Source organism: Pan troglodytes, chromosome 18 (assembly GCF_028858775.2).
Source record: "Pan troglodytes isolate AG18354 chromosome 18, NHGRI_mPanTro3-v2.0_pri, whole genome shotgun sequence".
NCBI classification, from domain to species: domain Eukaryota; kingdom Metazoa; phylum Chordata; class Mammalia; order Primates; family Hominidae; genus Pan; species Pan troglodytes.
The window spans coordinates 24,201,402-24,221,757 of record NC_072416.2 but is presented as its reverse complement, the minus strand read 5'-3'; the positions used below and the strand labels follow the sequence as shown (position 1 = coordinate 24,221,757).

General features: G+C 40.0%; 2 protein-coding genes and 1 long non-coding RNA gene across 10 annotated transcripts in view; 2 read left to right on the top strand and 1 right to left on the bottom strand.

Annotated features, from left to right (window-relative positions):
• The window catches only part of PDZD9 (PDZ domain containing 9), a 43,716-nt gene that overhangs the window by 12,938 nt on the left and 10,422 nt on the right, over window positions 1-20,356 (top strand). For 4 of the 6 annotated variants that reach the window (XM_054669005.2, XM_054669006.2, XM_063796846.1 and 1 more), the window contains one exon: window positions 3,547-4,342. In XM_054669005.2, coding sequence (XP_054524980.1) covers window positions 3,547-3,940 — 394 coding nt within the window. In that variant the 3' untranslated portion in view covers window positions 3,941-4,342. Of the gene's footprint in view, window positions 1-3,546; window positions 4,343-20,356 lie in introns of those variants that run through there. The other 2 variants (XM_009430461.3, XM_009430462.4) reach the window with 1 other exon arrangement.
• Window positions 4,548-20,356, bottom strand: part of UQCRC2 (ubiquinol-cytochrome c reductase core protein 2) — a 30,555-nt gene continuing 14,746 nt past the window's right edge. Inside the window, exons 8-15 of one of the 3 annotated variants that reach the window (XR_010152165.1) lie at window positions 19,464-19,521; window positions 16,529-16,624; window positions 16,027-16,226; window positions 14,191-14,271; window positions 11,928-12,004; window positions 8,923-9,333; window positions 7,475-7,628; window positions 4,847-5,111 (exon numbers count right to left, since the gene is read on the bottom strand). Coding sequence is in view for 1 of the 3 variants with exons in the window: in NM_001246530.1 (NP_001233459.1) it covers window positions 5,028-5,111; window positions 7,475-7,628; window positions 11,928-12,004; window positions 14,191-14,271; window positions 16,027-16,226; window positions 16,529-16,624; window positions 19,464-19,521 (750 nt within the window). In the remaining 2 variants the exon portion in view is untranslated. 3 annotated transcript variants of the gene reach the window in all.
• LOC134808744 (uncharacterized) lies at window positions 9,291-11,619 on the top strand. The gene is made up of 2 exons (XR_010152311.1): window positions 9,291-9,362; window positions 9,993-11,619. It is a non-coding gene; the product is annotated as an uncharacterized LOC134808744 (long non-coding RNA).

The following is a 20,356-nucleotide window of genomic DNA, read 5'->3' as shown; positions in this document are numbered from 1 at the left end:
ACCCCGTCTCTACTAGTAAATTACAAAAATTAGCTGGATGTGGTGGCGCGTGCCTGTAATTCCAGCTATTCGGGAGGCTGAGGCAGGAGAATCGCTCGAATCAGGGAGTCGGAGGTTGCAGTGAGCCGAGATCGCACCACTGCACTCCAGCCTGGAGATAGAGCGAGACTTTGTCTCAAAAAAAAAAAAAAAAAAAAAAAAAAAAGTGCTTCTTGCAAATCCTATTTTCTTTTCCGTATTCAACTTTTTGTTCTCTGGGTCCTTCCCAATAACATCTAAGCCTTTTTAAACTTCTTCCATCTTGGCAAATCCTATCTTCAGTCCACTCTCCTCTCCCTACCCTCTTTAGCCACTGGAGTCTTTTGCATCCCCTCCCAACTTGCTAAAAGCTGTATTAGACACCTCTGTTTCCTCGAAAGACGCCACTTCCCAGACACTCCTCCACCCACTTCAATCTAGGCTTTGCTTTCATCCCTTGGCTGAGTCCTTTTCCCAGGGCCACCCATAGCCTTCACACTTCTGATCCCACTAGATTCTTCCGTCTTTATCTTGCTTGGCTTCTGAGCAGCATTAAACACTTAACAATTTCCACCCACTCTCTTCTTGAAATAGCACTTCCCAGGCTTCTGTGACACCACACTCCCCTGATTTTCCTGTTACCTCTGGCCATTTCCTCTTGGTGTCCTTTCTCCTAGCCAGTTTCATTGATGCCTGTGGTTTCTATGACTATCCACATGCTAATTACTTTCAAACTGTATTATCACCAAAACTGTATTTTTTTTTTCTTGGAGATGAGGTTTTGCTCTTGTCACCCAGGCTGGAGTGTAGTGGCGTGACCTTGGCTCACTGCAACCTCTGCCTCTCGGGTTCAAGTGATTCTCCTGCCTCAGCCTCCAGGGTAGCTGGGATTACAGGCGCATGCCAACACACCCAGCTAATTTTTGTATTTTTAATAGAGACAAAGTTTCACCATGTTGGCCAGGCTGGTTTCGAACTCCTGACCTCAGGTGATCTGCCTGCCTCGGCCTCTCAAAGTGTTGGATTACAGGCATGAGCCACCAAGCCTGGCCAGAATGATCTTTTTGTAATGCAAATCTGATCCTGGCATGTTCCTGCAAAAAATCTCTTAAGACTTTTTGTTCTTTGGATAAATGTCAAAATCCTCACATTGGCCAATGATGCTCTATGGGGTTCAGCTGGCCTCTGCAAACCATTCCAACTTCAACTCATACTGCTTTCCCCATCCTTCTCTAGCCCCCTTTAGCTTCCAGCTCTCTGCCTTTTGTTTTGCCTCAGGGTCTTTGCACTTGCTCTTCTCTGTGTGCAACATGTTTGTAACTTTGCTCTTCAGTAGTCACCCTTGAAGGCTCCAGTGTAACTTCTCCAAGGGGTCTTCCTAGAAACAGGTCCACCTGACATATGCTCTCACAGCTCGCTCCTTCACATTTATCCCAATTTTAATGAAATAATGTGTGTAATCAGTTGTTCACTGTGTTTCCCTGGGAGAATGTGAACTCCATGAAGGCAGGGACTGAGTCTGTCTTGTTTTGCTAAAATTGCCCTAGGACTTTCATGTGGTCAGTGGTTCACTTGTTTTTAATTTTTAATTTTAAAAGTCTTATTTTTGAGACGGGGTCTCACTCTGTCACTCAGGCTGGAGTGTAGTAGCACGATCACAACTCACAATCAAATCCTACTCAGCGACTCCTACACTGGAGGGCACGACTCTAAAAGCCTGGGCTCATGTGATTACATAACAACTATGTTCTAAGCATTTTCATTACATGGAGGAGTTTTGAGATCCAGAATATTAAATTCTAAGGATGGTAGACTGACCATTCAAAAGCAAAGAAAAGATAGAACAGTACAACTTAAGTATGAGGCGAAAACCCACAAACAATACCAAGCACCTGCTGATTCCTTGTCTTAATTAGGCAAAGTACCCATATCTGAGGCATTTTAGTAACTTATGTATAACGGGGCAGGGAAAGAAGAAGGAAAAAGATGCTTTCACAAAGCTAGTATAAACTTTTCCAGGAGAAAATGGCACTGGGTATACACACTGGAGAAATTCTCCATGTAACGCTCTGGGTAGGCCAAGTGGTATAGAAAGTTTGTTTCTAGCCAATCCTGACCTCTGCAGGGTTGTGGCTTTATTACCTAATGACAATTTACCTGTCCTTTATGGTTACCTAACCATCAGAGTTGCCAAGGATTCCCCCTGCAGTCTGAAAAAAAAAAGTTATTAATACTTGGATTTAAAAAAAAAATTCATGTGCTGTTCAGGAAGACCTAGGTGTGTCTGAAGGCAAATCAGACAAAGAAAATCAGTATTTAAGACTAGTGGCTCTCAGTAAAAATTACTCATTATCAACTGTTTATTACTGGAAGAGATAAACTTTTGGAAAAGCCATTCAAATTATTGGAAGCAAATACAACAGGCAGACTGCCAAGGTTATTAGTGATAACACCAGAAGTCTTAACAGGTTGGCAGGGAAGAAACCTATTTCCTTTTTAGCAGGGCAGAATGTACCAGAGATTTGTAATCACAAAGATCTAGTTTTGGTTCTGCTGGGCAATAGCACCAGGATGAGGGAAAGCAGGTGACAGAGCATTCATTCTGGAAAGTTAAAGCAAGCACAGGTACTGTAGGCATTAGGAAAGTTCAGAGACCTGGAGGTGCTAGCAGGCAAGCACCACCTAGTTTCAACAATCAAGAAAGTCAATAATTGGAGAAAGTTAAAAACAACAACAACAACAACAAAAACCTGGCTGGGCACAGTGGCTCATGCCTGTAATCCTAGCACTTTGGAGGCCAAAGTAAGGATTGCTTGAGGCCAGGAGTTTGAGACAGGCATGGGCAACATAGGGAGATCCTGTTTTAAAAATAAATAAATAAATAAAAATAAATAAAAATTAGCCAGGTGCGGTGGCATACAGCATACACACCTGTAGTCTCAACTACTTGGGAAGCAGAGGCCAGAGGGTCACTTGAGCCCAGGAATTCAAGGTTGCAGTGAGCTATGATTGTACCACTGCACTCCAGCAAGGGTGACAGAGCAAGACCCTCTCTAAAAAAAAGACTCTAAGACTTACTAATGACTAGGATGTTGAAGATCCTTAAGGCCCACTATTTCCTGACTTCCTGACTCCTCTGGAAATCAGTAATGTTGTGTTAATGCCACGTGAGCCACAAGAATAGAGTTCTCAGGAGATGGCCAGGTTGAATCCGTCACTTTAGCTGCAGTGAAATTAACCTACCCTTTAACACCTCCTAATATTCTGGTCAGTAGTCTAGTATAAGTCTGTGCAAAACTTTTTAAGGTATGGCGAAGTAATTTAAGGCAGAATTTGATTTCCATTTAGAAATGGAAAAAGATTTCAAGATAATTTTAAAAAGAGAAACATTTCAATGACACAGAAAGGTAATGCTAAAGCTAAATTGTATCTTTTATGAGTCAAAGCAAGTTATAAGGCATCTTGTTAGGGGACCATAAATGTTTAGACATGAAGAATCTATTTTATTCACTATTCTTTTCATTTCAGCACACCAAAGAAAATTGAGCTGGCAAAAGATGAATCTTTCACAAGCAGTGATGATAATGAAAATGTAGATTTAGATAAAAGACTTCAATATTATAGATATCCGTGGTCAACTGTGCATCACCCTGCAAGGAGACCAATATCCATCTCCAGAGACTGGCATGGATATAAGAAGAAGAACCATACTATTAGTGTAGGAAAAGACATTAATTGTGACGTGATGATTCACAGAGACGACAAGAAAGAAGTGAGGGCCCCTTCTCCATACTGGATAATGGTGAAGCAAGACAATGAAAGCTCTTCCTCCTCTACCTCCTCTACCTCAGATGCATTTTGGCTGGAAGATTGTGCCCAAGTTGAAGAGGGTAAAGCCCAACTGGTATCAAAGGTTGGTTAGCAAATCTGTGGTCATATGAGCATTTATCTTGCAGACACCCAAGTTTTGTGCCTCACCAGGCACAAGTTTGCTGTACTTATCAAGGACTGTCTGTAGACTCACCAATTCTCTTCTCTTATGACTGCATTATAAAGCCTTTAGAGATGTTCTTCAACAGGATTATCTAAAGACTTCCTTGGGTTCTTGCAGGCCTCGCAAATCTTATTTTCAGAATAAGACCCTCCTTTTTGAGAAGAATTTCTTTCTTTTAGAAAATGCCATAGAGAAATCCAATATCAGAATGTCTGAACATAGTAGAGAATGTCACTTTATGTAAACACCACATTTTTCTTTAAATATTTAGTTTCTCTCTTTTTTTTGGTAAACTTCAAGTACTATAATTAAAATAACTAAGAGACATAATTCTTTGGCTAGTTATTCACATTAGAATTCTTTTTTTTTCCCCTTTTTAGCCCTTCTTTTACTGTAAATGTTGAATTGAGAGTTAATTATTTGGAAGAGACAGGATGGTAACAGATAAGGGAGAGACAGGAGATGAGAGAAAAACAAAACTCTGTCAATGAAGATAAATCAGACATAAAAAAATGAATGGGAATATAGGATATGATTGATAGGAAATGTATGTTTTTTGGAAATAATTTTATTGCAAAAAAGGCAAAACAGGGGTAAAAACCAGACCATTTAGCTGTTGACACCCAAAATGACAAATTTTGAACTTGCTTTCATCTTAAACGCCACCAATAGTAATCTGGCACTATTTACCCCGATAGCCACTTAGCCTCAATTTTAATAGTTTCTGATGCTTCTGTACTCAATAATTATATTCCTGTCTCCTTTAAAGCATCTAAAACAAAGATATCAGCACATAATAAATACTTGTTAACTCATTGAGAAAAACGTAAGAAAAACACTTAAACAGAATGTTTTATTGACTTTAGGTCAGCTGGGAATAATTACCTGCATTTATGCCTTATTTTACCTCACTGGAAAAAAGACAAATGATATATTAGAGACTTCTGACTTTCATGTGTTTGCTGCTCTGGGCTGAGAGAATGTTCAGCTCTCTCCTGTAATGTGTGCATCAGTATTACAACTCATCAACAAAAGGTGTATGTCCCAAATTTCCACTTGCTGCCATCGACTTCTGGCCAGAAACAAACTTCTTTGCAGCCTTTAAAGAAACAAACAAAAGACAAAATTAACAAAAATAAAAATATATATCATCAAGCAGGTGAACTTATTTTGTCATTTCAAGAATTTACGGATAGGACATTCTTTTTTTTTTTTTTTTTTTTTGAGGTGGAGTCTCGCTCTGTCACCCAGTGTGGAGTGCAGTGCTGCGATCTTGGCTCACTGCAGCCTCCGCCTCCCAGGTTCAAGCAATTCTCTGCCTCACCCTCCCAAGGAGCTGGGATTACAGGCATGTACCACTATGCCCAGCTAATTTTTGTATTTTTAGTAGAGACGGGATTTCGCCATGTTGGCCAGGCTGGTCTCAAACTCCTAGCCTCAAGTGATCCACTCACCTTAACCTCCCAAAGTGCTGGGATTACAGGCGTGAGCCACCAACCGGGCCTTCGATAGGACATTCTAAGCCAGCAATTACTATAATAGCTGTTGTGAAAATTAACTAGGAGATGGCTGGTGCTTTAATTTGGGACAGTGTGGGAGGAAAAGCTTAGCTGTTTCTCTGAAAGTCCCATTGTATGTGTAATGAACCAAGCAAGAGCAACACTTTGGTAAGAGGGTAGCTGTTCAAAGAGAGATAAGGAAAACAACACTGACACTGTCAAATAGAGTAGTGTGGCTTCAGGCAGGGATATACTTTCCTGTTTCGGTATTACAATGGCAAATAGTCTGGGTCAATAAAAATACATTGATTGTTAACTTAAAAGTAAAACTTTATACCCTAGAGGATTCTTTATGCCACTACTTCCAAGTTCAAAGGCTGGTTAAGTGTAGTATCATGAGTCAGGTGTAGGTGGAGCAGCAGCCCCCATATTCTGTCAGGCCAGCTTATCTTATTACTATGAAGGAGAGGTGGTGGTGGAAGCAGTCGGGTTGGGACGCACATGATAGGATATAAGATGAAGACAGCCATTTAAAAGAGTACCAAATGGGCTGGGCGCGGTGATTCACACCTGTAATCCCAGCACTTTGGAAGGCTGAGGCGGGTGGATCACGAGGTCAGGAGATCGAGACCATCCTGGCTAACATGGTAAAACCCCGTCTCTACTAAAAATACAAAAAATTAGCCGGCCGTGGTGGTGGGCACCTGTAGTCCCAGTTACTAGGAAGGCTGAGGCAGGAAAATGGCGTGAACCCGGGAGGCGGAGGTTGTACTGAGCCGAGATCGCGCCACTGCACTCCAGCCTGGGCAACAGAGCAAGACTCCGTCTCAAAAAAAAAAAAAAAGAAGAGTATGAAATGACAATTGGGGCCAAGTGAAATCAAGTCAGGGTTACTATCTTAAAATAGCCTTGTCTCTTTTTTATTTGAGACAGGGTCTCACTCTGTTGCCCAGCCTGGAGTACAGTGGCATGATCTCGGCTCGCTGCAACCTCTGCCTCCCAGGCTCAAGCCACCTTCCCACCTCAGCCCCCTGAGCTCCTGAGTAGCTGGGACTACAGGCGCATGCCACCAAGCCTAGCTAATTTTTGTACTTTTTTGTAGAGACGGGGTTTTGCTACATTGCCCAGTCTGGTATTGAACTCCTGGGCTCAAGCAATCTGCCCACCTCAGACTTCCAAAGTGCTGGGATTACAGGAATGAGCCACTGCACCCAGCTTAGTTTTTTATTTTTTCTTATCCCCACTGTCCCTATACAAGGTAGACCTGTTGGTGAGAAGATGGCTGAGACATCTACAGTAGAAAGCAAGTTGGCAAGTTTAATGTAGAAAATGGGGAAAACCCACTTACTTTGGATTAATTCTGTAGGTCATGTGCTTGTTAGGCACAGTAGGGAACACAAAGAAGTACATGACATAGTCCTTGCCCTCAAAACAGCTCAATATTGTAGGGAACAATAATATATGTGAAAAAAAAATTAGCAAGAACAGGAGAATGTCCTAGGCTGAGAAGAGTAAAGAAAATCTTAAGATGCTAGATGGTGAAATATTGATAGGACTGAAGAGGAAAAATAGCAAACTTCACTATTTAGGTTGACTCTTCTTTACCTCTAGTCATCTAACATAAGCCCATTTTATAAACTACCATTAGTTTAACCTAACGTTTGATACATTAGGTGTATTAAATGCACTTTTGACTGCTATCTCAGTGGATGGCAGCCCTCTTACTGACATCACAGTTTAACCTAATGGTAGTTTATTTGAAGGAGGAAGATACATACACTCGAGCTGACAGGGAAGCTTGTTGCGGATCTTATGGGAATGAGCCCTCCTGCCTCCACATTAAGTAGATGAGCACCAAACATGAGAATAATACACTGCCCAAGGACGCTTATGCATCCTTCTGAAATTGGATCATTAAGGTTAAGTTCTCTGTTGTTAAATCGTTAAGTTTTCATTTACTTACATTTATGATATCAGCATTAGCCACTGAATCAATCTGCTGAAGGACTGTGGATGGTGGCACGTAAGAACCAGCAACTAGAGCCTGGGACCCGACTTCTTCCAGGAAACACTCAGAAGACTCCACTGACATTAGGTATCCAGCTTTCAGCTTGTTCCTGTCCAATAAAAGGCAGAAGTCGGTTTTAGAGAGCAAGGCAATTATTTTTTTTTTCTGAGTGGTGGCGGGGGGCTGTGAACATCAAAGCTTTATTTAATGGATAGAGTAACAGCGTGTCTCCCTCTTCCTGAATTCCCCAAGAAGAACGCCACTCCCTTCTCTGGAACATACTAAAACAGTAAGTCTGAAGGGAAGAAGTCTCTTCAGGGTTGCCAAAGTGTCCAATTGAGGGCCTGCTTTGGCCTCCATTTGTGGGTCCATATGCTGCTACAGATTTGAGTGAGACAGCTGGAGAGCTCCCTAATGCTTCCCAAGGCCTCTGGATCCGGTTGTGCAATCTGGATCCTCTGCATGTCACTGGCCAGTCGCAGCATGCTCTTTCTCCTGCCCACTGGCACAGTGAGGAAGATCTCTCTGCTGTCAGTGAGAAGGCTGTCATCCACTGAGATGGCAGTCAAAAGTGCATTTAATACACCTAACGTATCGAACATCATAGCTTGGCCCAGGTTATCTCATATGTGCTCAGAACACTTACAATAGCCTGCAGCTGGGCAAAAGTCTTCTAACATAAGCCCATTTTGTAAGGAAGCATTGATTACCTCATGTACTGCATATCACTAGCCTAGGAAAAGATCGAAATTCAAGGTATAGTCATGTACTACATAATGATGTTTTTGGTCAATCATGGACCACATATATGATGGTGGTCCCGTTAAGATTATTAGGGAGCTGAAAGATTCCTATTACCTACTGACAACATAATGTTGTAGTGCAATTAAAAAAAAATAAATTTAGCGTAGCCTATGTTTACAGTGTTTAGTATCTACAGCAGTGCACAGTAATGTCCCAGCCCCTCCCATTTACTCACCACTCACTCACTGACTCACTCGAAAGCAGGAGCTATGCCATAAAAATGGCATACCATTTTTTTATCTTTTGTGCTGTATTTTTACTGTACCTTTCCTATGTTTAGATGCACAAATACTTACCTTTGTGTTATAACTGCCTACAGTATTCAGTACTATAGTACATGCTATACAGGTTTGTAGCCTAAGAGCAATAGACTATACCATAGAGCCCATGTGTGTAGTAGGCTATACCATCTAGATTTGTCTGAACACTGAGGTTCACACAGTGATGAAACCACCTAACACCACATTTCTCAGAATGTATCCCCATCGTTATGTGACCCATGACTGGAAGCTGAATTGCGATGGTTTTCCTCCATAGTCAAGTTGAAAAATTATAATTGATCCATGGCAAGTTGGGGACAGTGTATATTGTAAACCTACCTTTTGGCTGCTACAGTGTGAAGACCAGGGATCTTGAAGAGCCTTCTGTCAAACCAGGGTGTCAGGCCTGTACTTGGTGTCACCACAGACAACTCCACCTGGCCCACAGCTGGGGTCACAGTGTTATAAAGGTCACAGTCTTGACCTTTTCCTTTTGCCTTTTCCTTGTATGAAGTGGGTTCTCTTCTTGGATGGAGGATACCGTTCAATGCTTGTAGTTTGAAGATTCTCATGTTTATTTTCTTCTTATGCTATCGTTTCACTTGTATTACCTGTGAGTTTTGGCAGGTTTCGGGGGTGTCTGAAGAGCTTCTGCTGTCTGTTTATTTCTGTGATATCCACTTCAGCTGTTGCTGCCTCTTTTAGGGCCTGTTTGTTTCCACCAAGGGTGAAGTAGTCAAGCCAGTTCCTCTTACACAGTGAAACAGGGCAATTTTAAGGTATGTGCCCCGAAACTCAACATATTTTTGGTAAACAGGCAAACTAACAACTTACAGTGCTAATGGCCTCCATTCTATTTCTTCAGTTCACCAAGTACTGTACCGTTTACGTTACTATTTGGAAAGCTGTCAGTACGAAATTATACTGAAAACTCCACAGATTGCTTTTTGATTTGGGACTAGAACTTAGATCTAGGTAAAACTATTTTAATGTAAGGTTTTGTTTAGTGAAGCAACTCCTGCCTCTTGCTGAGATTTGTCTGTGAGCATAGGGTATGATGGAAAAGGCAGGTGGGGAAGGGCAGTACAGGTCTTGTAAGCAACGGCAGCTTAAATATGGGCACAAAAGCATCCACTTGAAATAAAACAAAATCCAATTCACAATTCTCCCAGAAACTTATTACTTATAGACATGGTGTTTGATACGACAGTCGAGTTATTTGAACCTCAAACTATCATCCTTTAACACTCTACAGAAAGACTTCCATTTAAACATAATTACAATTTAATGCTGCAGTTTTACCACGTTGTCAGCTTAATTAAAAAATGATTTTACCTGCAATAAACTACCAAGAGGTTATTAGTGTGTCCTTTCGGCAATGACACCTCACTTTCTCTCTTTCACTACAGGAAGAACTTACAAGAAAAAGTATCAACTCCATCAAAATGGCAGAAAACATACCTTGACATTAATATTCAAAATTCTACTTTCTGCTTATTACCATACCTTGTAAGAACTGTGTTACACTTATTAAGAAAATACGTTTTCTTAAATAAATTAGATTTGAAAAACTTAGGTTTTTCTTAAGTAAATCCAGTGTTTCAATGTATTCTCATCATGTTTTGTTTCTGGTACAATCAAGCAGCCCTGCATCCTATCGATTCTTGGTTCTATGTATACAATATTTAATAAATTGTGTTGTACTTATACAAGAGATGCAACTTTGTAGTGTGCTCAGCATAACAAAACTAACAATACTAATGGGAACAGAAATGACCAAAAGGTTGTTCCATCCTGGGTTGTAATTCTGCTTCCCCTGTGGGCAATACTAAATGATCATAACAACCACTGGAGTTGCAAGATTCACATTTTGAATTGTTCTAAGTAGATGGAGTCAAACTTAAATGTCTTAAGCTGCTGTATGAAAATGCAGGTTGATTTCCAACTTTGTCCCAAGTCTGTCTCTTTTAGAGAAACTCTCGAACTACTAATGAATTAGGAGTGTTGATAGCACTTTCAATCTGGACTGTGGGGATTTATAAATTGCCAAATAGCAGACAAGTATTTTAGTCTTTCTTATAAAACAAAACAAAATCAGATCTTTTTTGGGTATAAATTAGTAATGAAGAAAGAAACTATTGTAGAATAGGTACTCTTATATACTGGTGGTATGATTATAAACTGGTACAATCTCTTTAGATTTGTGACTTAGAAATACATTTTTTTTTTTTTTTAAGAGACAGGGTCTTGCTCTGTTGCCCAGGCTAGTGTGCAATGGCGTGATCTTAGTTCACTGCAGCCTCAAACTCCTGGGCTCAAGCAATCCCCCCTCTTCAGCCTCCTGAGTAGCTGGGGCTACAGGCACACACTACCACACCTGGCTAGTTTTAAATATCTTTTTGTAAAGACAGTGTCTTGCCATATTACCCAGGCTGGTTGAACTCCTGGCCTCAAGTGATCCTCCTGCCCCAGCCTCCCAAAGTCCTGGGATTACAGGTATGAGCAACTGCGCCTAGTCAAATGTATTATTTAAACATACACACATACACACACTCTAACATGGAGTCTTTCGTTATGTTTATAACTCTTAACTTAGTTGGGAATCTACACCAAGAAAGTAATACGAAACACAAAAATATTTTAAGCCCAAAGATATCTTTATAACTGCAGAAAATGCACAAGTGTATTTTGACACACCAATGAATATTGTTTAAATTTTTAGTAATTTGAATCAATGGAAACAGAATCATTGCTAGGGAAATCAGAGATCATTTTTGTCTTTTATTTGTAATTTTCAAACTTCTATAATAAGGATGCTATTTAAATAAGATAAAAAAGTATACAGATGGTCCCTAACTTAACTTATGATGGTTTGACTTATGTTTGTTTGGCTGGATGACTGGGTTATTAGGGTATTAAATGCATTTTCGATATGCGCATTTCTCAGGACGTAACCCCAGTGTAAGTCAAGCAGCATCTATATATACAATATTAACAATTATGTTTAAAAATGCATGATCAATAAACTAAGAAAAATGTTAACAATTATTCTCTAATTTTGGTGGAGACGAGGTCTTGCTATGTTGCCCAGGCTGGTCTCAAACTCCTGGTCTCAAATGAACCACCTGCCTTGGCCTCCCAAAGTGCTGGGATTAGTGAGCCACTGTGCCTGGCCAAAATGTTAACAATTATATCTTTAGGTGGTAGGATATGGGTGTTTCCCTTTTTACGCTTTTCTGTACTTCTCAGTCCTTATGAGCATAGATTGTAATATTGTTATAATCTGAAAAGAATACAACTTTCAAATAACAAAAACATAAAACACAGTTAATACTGAGACTTACTTGGCAGCTTGGACGTCTGTGTTGGAAAGGTTTCCTTGAGCTATTGTTTTTACTTGATTATAGGCAGCCTTGATAACCTAGGACAGATAAGAAAAGTTGGTCATCTGTGGTCAGTACCAGAGTCTCCTGCAGCACTGACACACTTCTTTACTGAGGCAAAAACACAGATGGAAGGTTAGTTCCAGACAAACAGCACAGTGTCCATGCGGAATGCTGTCATCACTATGGGTTCCTTATTCTTCCTATGTTCATAAAGCAGCTGTTTATACACAATCCTCCTGCCCCAGCCTCCCAAGAAGCTGGGACTACAGGTGCATGCTACCAGGCCTGGCTAATTTTTTAGCTTTTTTTGTAGAGATGTGTGGGCTCAAGTGATCCTCCCACCTTAACCTCCCAAAGTGTTGGGATTATAGGTGTGAGCCACCACACCCGGCCAAACACATGGATTTCTAATCACCCATAAAGAATAAGCACCTTTAAAACTTCCCCAGACTCTTGCAGTGTCATGCCATTAATACTGCTATCTCTTACTATTCACTAAGAAGAGAGTAGTAATCCATACACAGACAATTTGTAAGGCTTGTCCATACTTTGTAAGCCAGAGTCAAGAAGGAATCTGAATCCTTGTATGGTATTTAAAAAAAGAAAGAAAGAATAAAGTTCCGGGGATGTGGGTACTTGGTAAATATTTGTTGAATAAATAAATAAATCTGACCATGATTTTCTCCATCCCAGTGCTGGCTGGGTCTGCTACTTATTTTTCCCTCTGATCACCTAAATTCTAGGACCTCTGTTTCCCCTTCATTTTAGCTGCCCATTTTCAGAGCCACACCCCAGACCTGATCATAGCCTAAATTTGCATACCTCTGAAGCCCTCAATTCTAAGACCCCGACCTCAGTCTTTAATCTCACTATCCTTATTCTTCCACTTTATCAAGATCTCTAGTTCCTTGACTTGTCCAGTCTTTCAATTTATCAGGCCCTCTCTGGCTTCACTTCTCTATTGAGCCTAGATCCCTGAATCATCCTTTTAATCACTCTTGCCAATGCTCCCAACTCCCTTGCTATCTCCTCATACTTCTCACCTGCCCACTTTGCAGGATTCCAACCTGGGATTAACCCTAATACCTACCTCCTCCATTTCTCCATTAGGCTTCTGAATGCAACTGAAGAAAAATTACATGACAGTGCTGACTGACTGTACTATGAATTTGTGGTCGCTGATTTCAAGGATACATCTACACTACAGCGAATACCCACTTTTTGTGTACCTCACTATTTGTCTGTCCCAAACTTCACTACTTTCTTTAAACTTTCCTCTCACGTCTGTCAAAACATGACTTAGCCTCCTGTCTCACTGAGGAGGTACTTCCCCATCTTCCCAATATCTTCCAATATTAGCCTGTCTGTAAGGCTAAAAGGTCCACTTGTGTGCTGGATCCCACGTATTCCTTTCTCAGACTTGAGCCATTTATAATTTTCTATCTCCGATATCTGCTCCGATCTTTTTGTTCAGTATGTCTCTTTCAACCTTATCTCTCAGTGTAAACTCTCCTAAAACAACTTGCTCCTTGAATGTCTAAGCTCCACTAGCCCACACCAACCTCTCATTTCTTACTTGTCATTCATTCCTTAATCACTACACATTTTAGCCAATTTCCACTACTCTAGTCAAAACTGTTAAGATCACCCATGATGTCCTAGCTTGCTGAAACTACCAGACTTCTCAGTGGTAATGTTATTTCACTGTGGGTCAAAATGGTGTTAAACATACTCTCTTTCCTATCCTTCAAATATATCAGCTTCTCTTTATCTTTCTGTTTACCTGGGCCATTTTTCTTAGCCACTTGCTCCTTAAATGGTGTTGTTTCCCAGAAATTGAGCTTTAGTTTTCTTTTCCTACAATCATTCATACATATCCCTGATTTCAACACAATCTCTACACTGAAGACTTGCAAATAAACCTCCTGGTCTTCCCCTCTCCTGGGTTCTCAATTTAGATGTCTCAGAGCCAACTCAATGCAACTTGTCCAACCAGAACCAAAACATGAAGGAGGCAATTCTCTCCTCTTTCCTGGAAGCATTAGTATACATGTGTAAATTTCCCTATAGCAGATAATGCTTCAATGACATCATACTATACAGAGCTCTGATAAGTCATTGCATTGCATTCAAACATTCCATATTTTAACCGAAAACATGTTTATGGCGGGGGGGAGAAATAACTTGTTCATGAAAGAAGTTTGGTGAGTTTGCAACTTACATCTCCAGCAGCTGTGGCCTGGGAGATAGTATAAATCCCAAAGAGTCCAGAATCTGAGTAACTGGCATTAAATGCAGAAACCTGAAAGATAATGAGACTTTACTGTATGATATTCTACCAAGTAAAACAGGGCACGATTTCTTTAAGTTTGCCTAGAAAAAACTTGGACCTTCACGGTATAAACAAAATAGATTAATATTTTACTTAGCCAGTTCTGTCACGAACTGAAGTATTCTGTAAATAGGTTACCTCTTTCAGAACTATCACGGCTTTGTTTTTTCATTTAAATATTTCTAAAATGACTGCTCCCTTTCCTTTATGCTGGGTATTTTCTAACCTGCTTTAGATGATTAAAGGTTTATGCAAACACTAATCTGCAAACATTATTATTATAATATAGATAGGCTTTGGCATTAGGCAGACCTGGTTTCTTCTCTCTGCTGTTGGTAGGGACTTTTTCACCAATTTACTTTCATTTCTCTTATACACTCATGTCAAAAAGTTAGAGAAAAATTTCTGCTTAGTGGTCATTATCCAGATGTCCAAGCTATCAAACAGGGATATTGCTATCTGGTTTGAGCAGAGCTTTTAGCTCTCTAGGGTGAACCCGATTTGCAGTGTTTATGTGGACCATTTACATAAAAATTATCTAAGTTCTTATTAAAAATACAAACTTTCAGATTCCCAAAATGGACCTACTGACTCAGGTCCCTGTGGATGCAGCCTGGGAGCCCAGATTTTTAACAAGTGTTCCAGGTAATTCTTATGTACAATAAACTTGGAGAACCATTGGCTCAGTCCATGTAAAGCATAAGAAGGGACTTCAATTTCTTTTATTTATTTATTTATATATAGTTTTGAGACAGAGTCTTGCTCTGTCACCCAGGCTGGAGTGCAGTGGCACGATCTCAGCTTACTGAATCCTCCGCCTCCTGGGTTCAAGTGATTCTTCTGCCTCAGCCTCCCGAGTAGCTGGGACTACAGGCGTGCGCCACCACGCCCAGACAATTTTTGTATTTTTAGTAGAGACAGGGTTTCACTGTGTTAGCCAGGATGGTCTTGATCTCCTGACCTTGTGATCCGCCCAACTTGGCCTCCCAAAGTGCTGGGATTACAGGCGTGAGCCACTGTGCCTGGCCTGGACTTCAATTTCTTTAATTATAATTCTGAGGCCATCCTATTTATACTCTAAATTTCTGGCTGAGTTCTGAACTAGGAATTTCTATTAAATTACTTCATTGGATTAGGAGAGATGGGGGTTTCACCACGTTGGCCAGGCTGGTCTCGAACTCCTGACCTCCAGTGATCCGCCCACCTCGGCCTCTCAGAGTGCTGGGATTTTAGTTGTGAGCCACTGTGCCCAGCCTCTCATTTTTCTTTTCAAATTTAATCTCAAGCTGAATGAGTGAGTCTGTAAACAATTTCTTGGTGTTCATCTTGTCCACTTGGTTGGAAAACAAATAGTGAGATTCAGGAAGTAACCAAAAGAACAGAAGCGGACAGAAGAAAATCTAGAAAAAAAGACTAGTTAGAATCTAGGGGAAAGTTTAATATCTACAACTTTATTCTAAAGGGAATGGATGTGTGGATTCCCTTTATTTCTAAGCATTCAATTCCTCTTTTTATATTATTAATGACAAGTAATAGACAAAGTGGAAAAGCCAGTGAGTTTTTGATAGGCCTTCAAAGATACTAAAATCAAGCCTGGCTATCTCTTCAATTGTACAAAGATTTTCTGTGTGTTTGTCTTACATTTTAAGAGTAGATTATCAGAATTATATCTTAAATACTGAGCCTTTGAAAGCAAAAAGAGAGATACCAACTGTTCAGACTCACATCAAATGGCTGCTGAGTTGCCTTGGCAACAGCCTGGTGCAGATGGCTGGTGGTGTTGCTGCCCCTCTTGACATGTGGCCCAGCACCGAGGACATGCTGAAGAACACTAAATGCATTTGCCTCTGCACTTCCCGCGACAGCACTTTCTGCTACAAAAGCAGCATGGACAAGACTGTCTCCATTCTGTTCTCGGATTTCACCTGGGGCCAGATTAAGGATAGAGGGAAGAAGAAAATGGCTTGTTCACCATTGGTTTCATTCTCCAGTATTTCCTACAACACAGTATTAACCCACGAGTCTTTTCTGCGGCTCGGTGCTTTCCCCATGCCATCCTGTCCCCAAACACACACAAAACATATGCTCAAAATACAACACCCAAGCCATCCAATTCTATGCCGAGACTGTTCAGTAGTAAATATTCAGGCCTATTCCACCTCAATATGCTATTCTAGTGGGGAAACGCCCTTCTTATAAATTAGCCCTAATAGAATGAAATGCTTACCTCCACGGTAGTTGGCCTTTGCACCAGATAAACCAAGCCCACCCCTCATGTTGAGAAACTGTTCAGCAACTTGCTTTAGAACAGGATGACTCACACCTGTTTCAACAGATGCAAAAACAAAGCTAGAACCACAATTACTAAAACACAATTGTAAAATATTTTTTCCTTGTTTTAAAAATACGATTGTAAAATCCAAACACTACAAAATAAATAAGAGTCTTCCTGCCATAATGCCACTCTCCCAGAGATACCCAATTACAGTTTACTATTACTAAACTATTTACTATATACTTAGTATTACTATTCATCTAGAATTTTCTGTGTAGTTAATATTATCTTCAATTTATTTCTAAAATGGTAACATTCTATTGATATTGTTTCTAACTTATCTTTCATAATTTACAAATTTCTAAGTGAGTAGTCTACATCAAATATTTAATGGTTATAAAGAATCCCTTTCTATGGCTGTACCACCATTTATTTGATCAATCCCCTCCTAATGGATGCTAGCATGTTTCTAATAGTTAGCTCTTAAAACAACATTGCATTGTCCATCAAAGAACACTGTATCAAGAAAGTAAAAAGAGGACCCATGAAATGCAGGAAAATATTTGCAGATAATATATCTGCTAACAGCTTGAGTAACCAAAATATATAAAGAACCTTTACAACTCAACAATTAAAAAAAAAAACTTAAAAATGGGCAAAGACTTGAATAGACATTTCTCCAAAGTTGACTGGGCACGGTGGCTCACATCTGTAATCCCAACAGTTTGGGAGGCCGAGGCAAGTGGATCACCTGAGCTCAGGAGTTCGAGACCAGCCCAGCCAACATGGTGAAACCCCATCTCTACTAAAATTACAAAAATTAGCCAGGAATGGTGGCATGCACCTGTAATCCCAGCTACTTGGGAGGCTGAGGCCAGAGAATTGCTTGAACCTGGGAAGTGGAGGTTGCAGTGAGCTGAGATTGCACCACTGCACTCCAGCCTGGGCCACAGAGCAAGCCTCTGTCTCAAAAAAACAAACAAACAAAAAAAGTTATACAAATGGACAAAAAGCACATGAAAATATGTTCAATGTCATTTGTCATTAGGGAAATACAAATCAAAACTACAATGACCACTTCCCACCCAGTAGGTTGTTCATAATCAGAAAGACAGACGATAAGTGTTGGTGAGGATGTGGAGAAATCAAAACCTTTGTGCATTGCTGGTGGGAATGTAAAATGGTGCAGCTACTTTGGAAAACAGTCTGGCAGTTCCCCAAATGGTTAAACAGAGTTACCATATGTCCTGGCAATTCTGTTCTTAGACATAACCAAAAGAACTAAAAACAGGTTTCCTAAGAAAAATGTACACGTGAATGTTTATATTTATGACAGCCAAAAGGTAGAAACAACCCAAATGCCAATCAATGAATAAACAAAATGTGGTAATGGAGTATTCTTGAGCCATAAAAGGGAATAAGACATTGAACTGACACATGCTACAATATGGACGGACCTTGAAAACATTATGCTAAGTAAGAAAAGCCAGTTACAAAAGGCCACATATCGTATGACTCCATTTATAGGAAATGTCCAGAATAGCCAAATCTATAGAGACAAAGTAGATTATTGCTACTTAGGAGGCTGAGGTGGGAGGATCACCTGAGCCTAGGAGTTCAAGGCAGTGAGCTATGATTGTGCCACTGTGCTCCAGCTTGGGCAACAGAATGAGACCTCCATCTCTTTAAAAAAAAAACAAAAACAAAGTAGATTAGTGGATGCCACAGGCAGGGGGAAGATGAGAATGGGGAGTGACTGCTAATGGGTATGCGGCTTTTGGGGGGATGATGAACACACCCTGAAATTAGGTAGTGGTAATAGTTGAATCTGTTAAAAACCACAGAACTATTCACTTCAAAAGGGTGAATTTTATAGCATGTAAATTATATCTTAAGCTGTAATTTGCAAAACAAAACAAAAAATATTACAAATGATATTCTTATGCAACTACTTTGTAAACTTGACCTAATGTTTCTGTAAGACAAATTCTTAAAAGTCACTGGGTCTATGAGTGTAAACATTTAGAATTTTATTTTTTTGAGACAGAGTCTCACTCTGTCACCCTTGCTGGAGTGCAGTGGCACGATCTCAGCTCACTGCAATCACTGCCTCCTGGGTTCAAGCGATTCTCCTCCTCAGCCCCCCGATAGCTGGGATTACAGGCATGTGTCACCATGCCCGACTAATTTTTGTATTTTTAGTAGAGACGGGGTTTCGCCATGTTGGCTAGGCTGGTCTTGAACTCCTGACCTCAGGTGATCCGCCCGCCTCAGCCTCCCAAAGTGCTAGGATTACAGGCATGAGCCACCATGCCCAGCCTAGAATTTTAACAGATATGTTCAAAAAGATCTCCCAAAATGTTGTACTAGTTTATATTCCTACTAACAATTTGTGAGAGTGCCTATTTCTCCATACCCTGGTTAATTCTGGGCAGAGTCCATCTTTTAATTTTGCCAATATCACAGATTAAAATTTTCTTAATTATTAGTGAGGCTGATCATTTAAAACAAAGATAGTTGGCTACACATATACAAACATATTTCTCCCATGAACTGTCTGTTCATGCCCTTTGCCTGTTTTTCTAGTAAGCTGTACTTCCTTTTAAAAAAGTTTGTAAAAGCTCTTTGCTTTGAGAAATTCACCTTTTGTCACAGGTTTTACAAATACTGTAAAGAATTTAAAGCCAGTGGTTTACAAATTTAAATGTTGGATTCTGCTTTCCAAAACAAATGACTAGCAATTAAAATCCTATGATATATTGCCTGTCTGACATAAATAGAAGGCCGAAGTTTTCAAATTTTGTTCAATCCTATGTTCACGTAATTACAGTTTAAGGAACTGCTCTTAAGGAAGCAAACTGACAGGCAGGCAATACTCTAAACTTACCAAGTCCAATCAAAGCCATTCTTGCACTTGTGAAATGGTTCTGAACGAAGTAATGTAACTGAGGAAGTTAAAAACACTTATTAGGTTATATTAGCATAAATATAAAAAGCTGTAAAAACATAAAAGTACAGTTTGGAAGAAAATAAATACTTATAAGGCCTTATAAGTTGCTGTAATGAACTACAAGGTACTAACTGAGGTGAATTACCCTGGGATTTTATTATAAAAACTATTGCTTAAAAGAACTAGAACCTAATTGTGGTCATGGTTGCACAACTCTGTGAATATAATGAAAACCACTGAATTGTGTACACTTTAAATAGGTTGTATAGTATGGTGAATTACATCTCAACAAAGCTGTTATTTATAAAAGGAATAAAAAGAGGCTGGGTGCAGTAGCTCATGTCTGTAATCCCAGCACTCTGGGAGGCCAAGGCTGGCGGATCATTTGAGGCCACGGGTTTGAGACCAGCCTGGGCAACACAGCGAAATCCTGACTCTACTAAAAATGCAAAAATTAGCCAGGCATGGTGGTGCATGCCTGTAATCCCAGCTGCATGGGTGGCTGAGGCACGAGAATTGTTTGAATCCAGGAGGCAGAGGTTTCAGTGAGCTGAGATCGTGTCATTGCACTCTGGCCTGGGCAACACAGCAAGACTCTGTCTCAAAAAAAAAAAAAAAAACAAAAAAAAAAGGAATAAAAAGAAATTAGAGCATACACTGGCCTAAACTTGAAAACGTGGACTATGATTTTTATTATAATGTAGCTTACATAGTATGTCAGGTTTCTTTTGTGTTTATATAAGTAGTAATGAAGCACTATTAATATTCTATAACAGGGCTAACAGAGTTTTACCACAACACCCTTCTCGTCCATCTTTGAAGCCAATCTC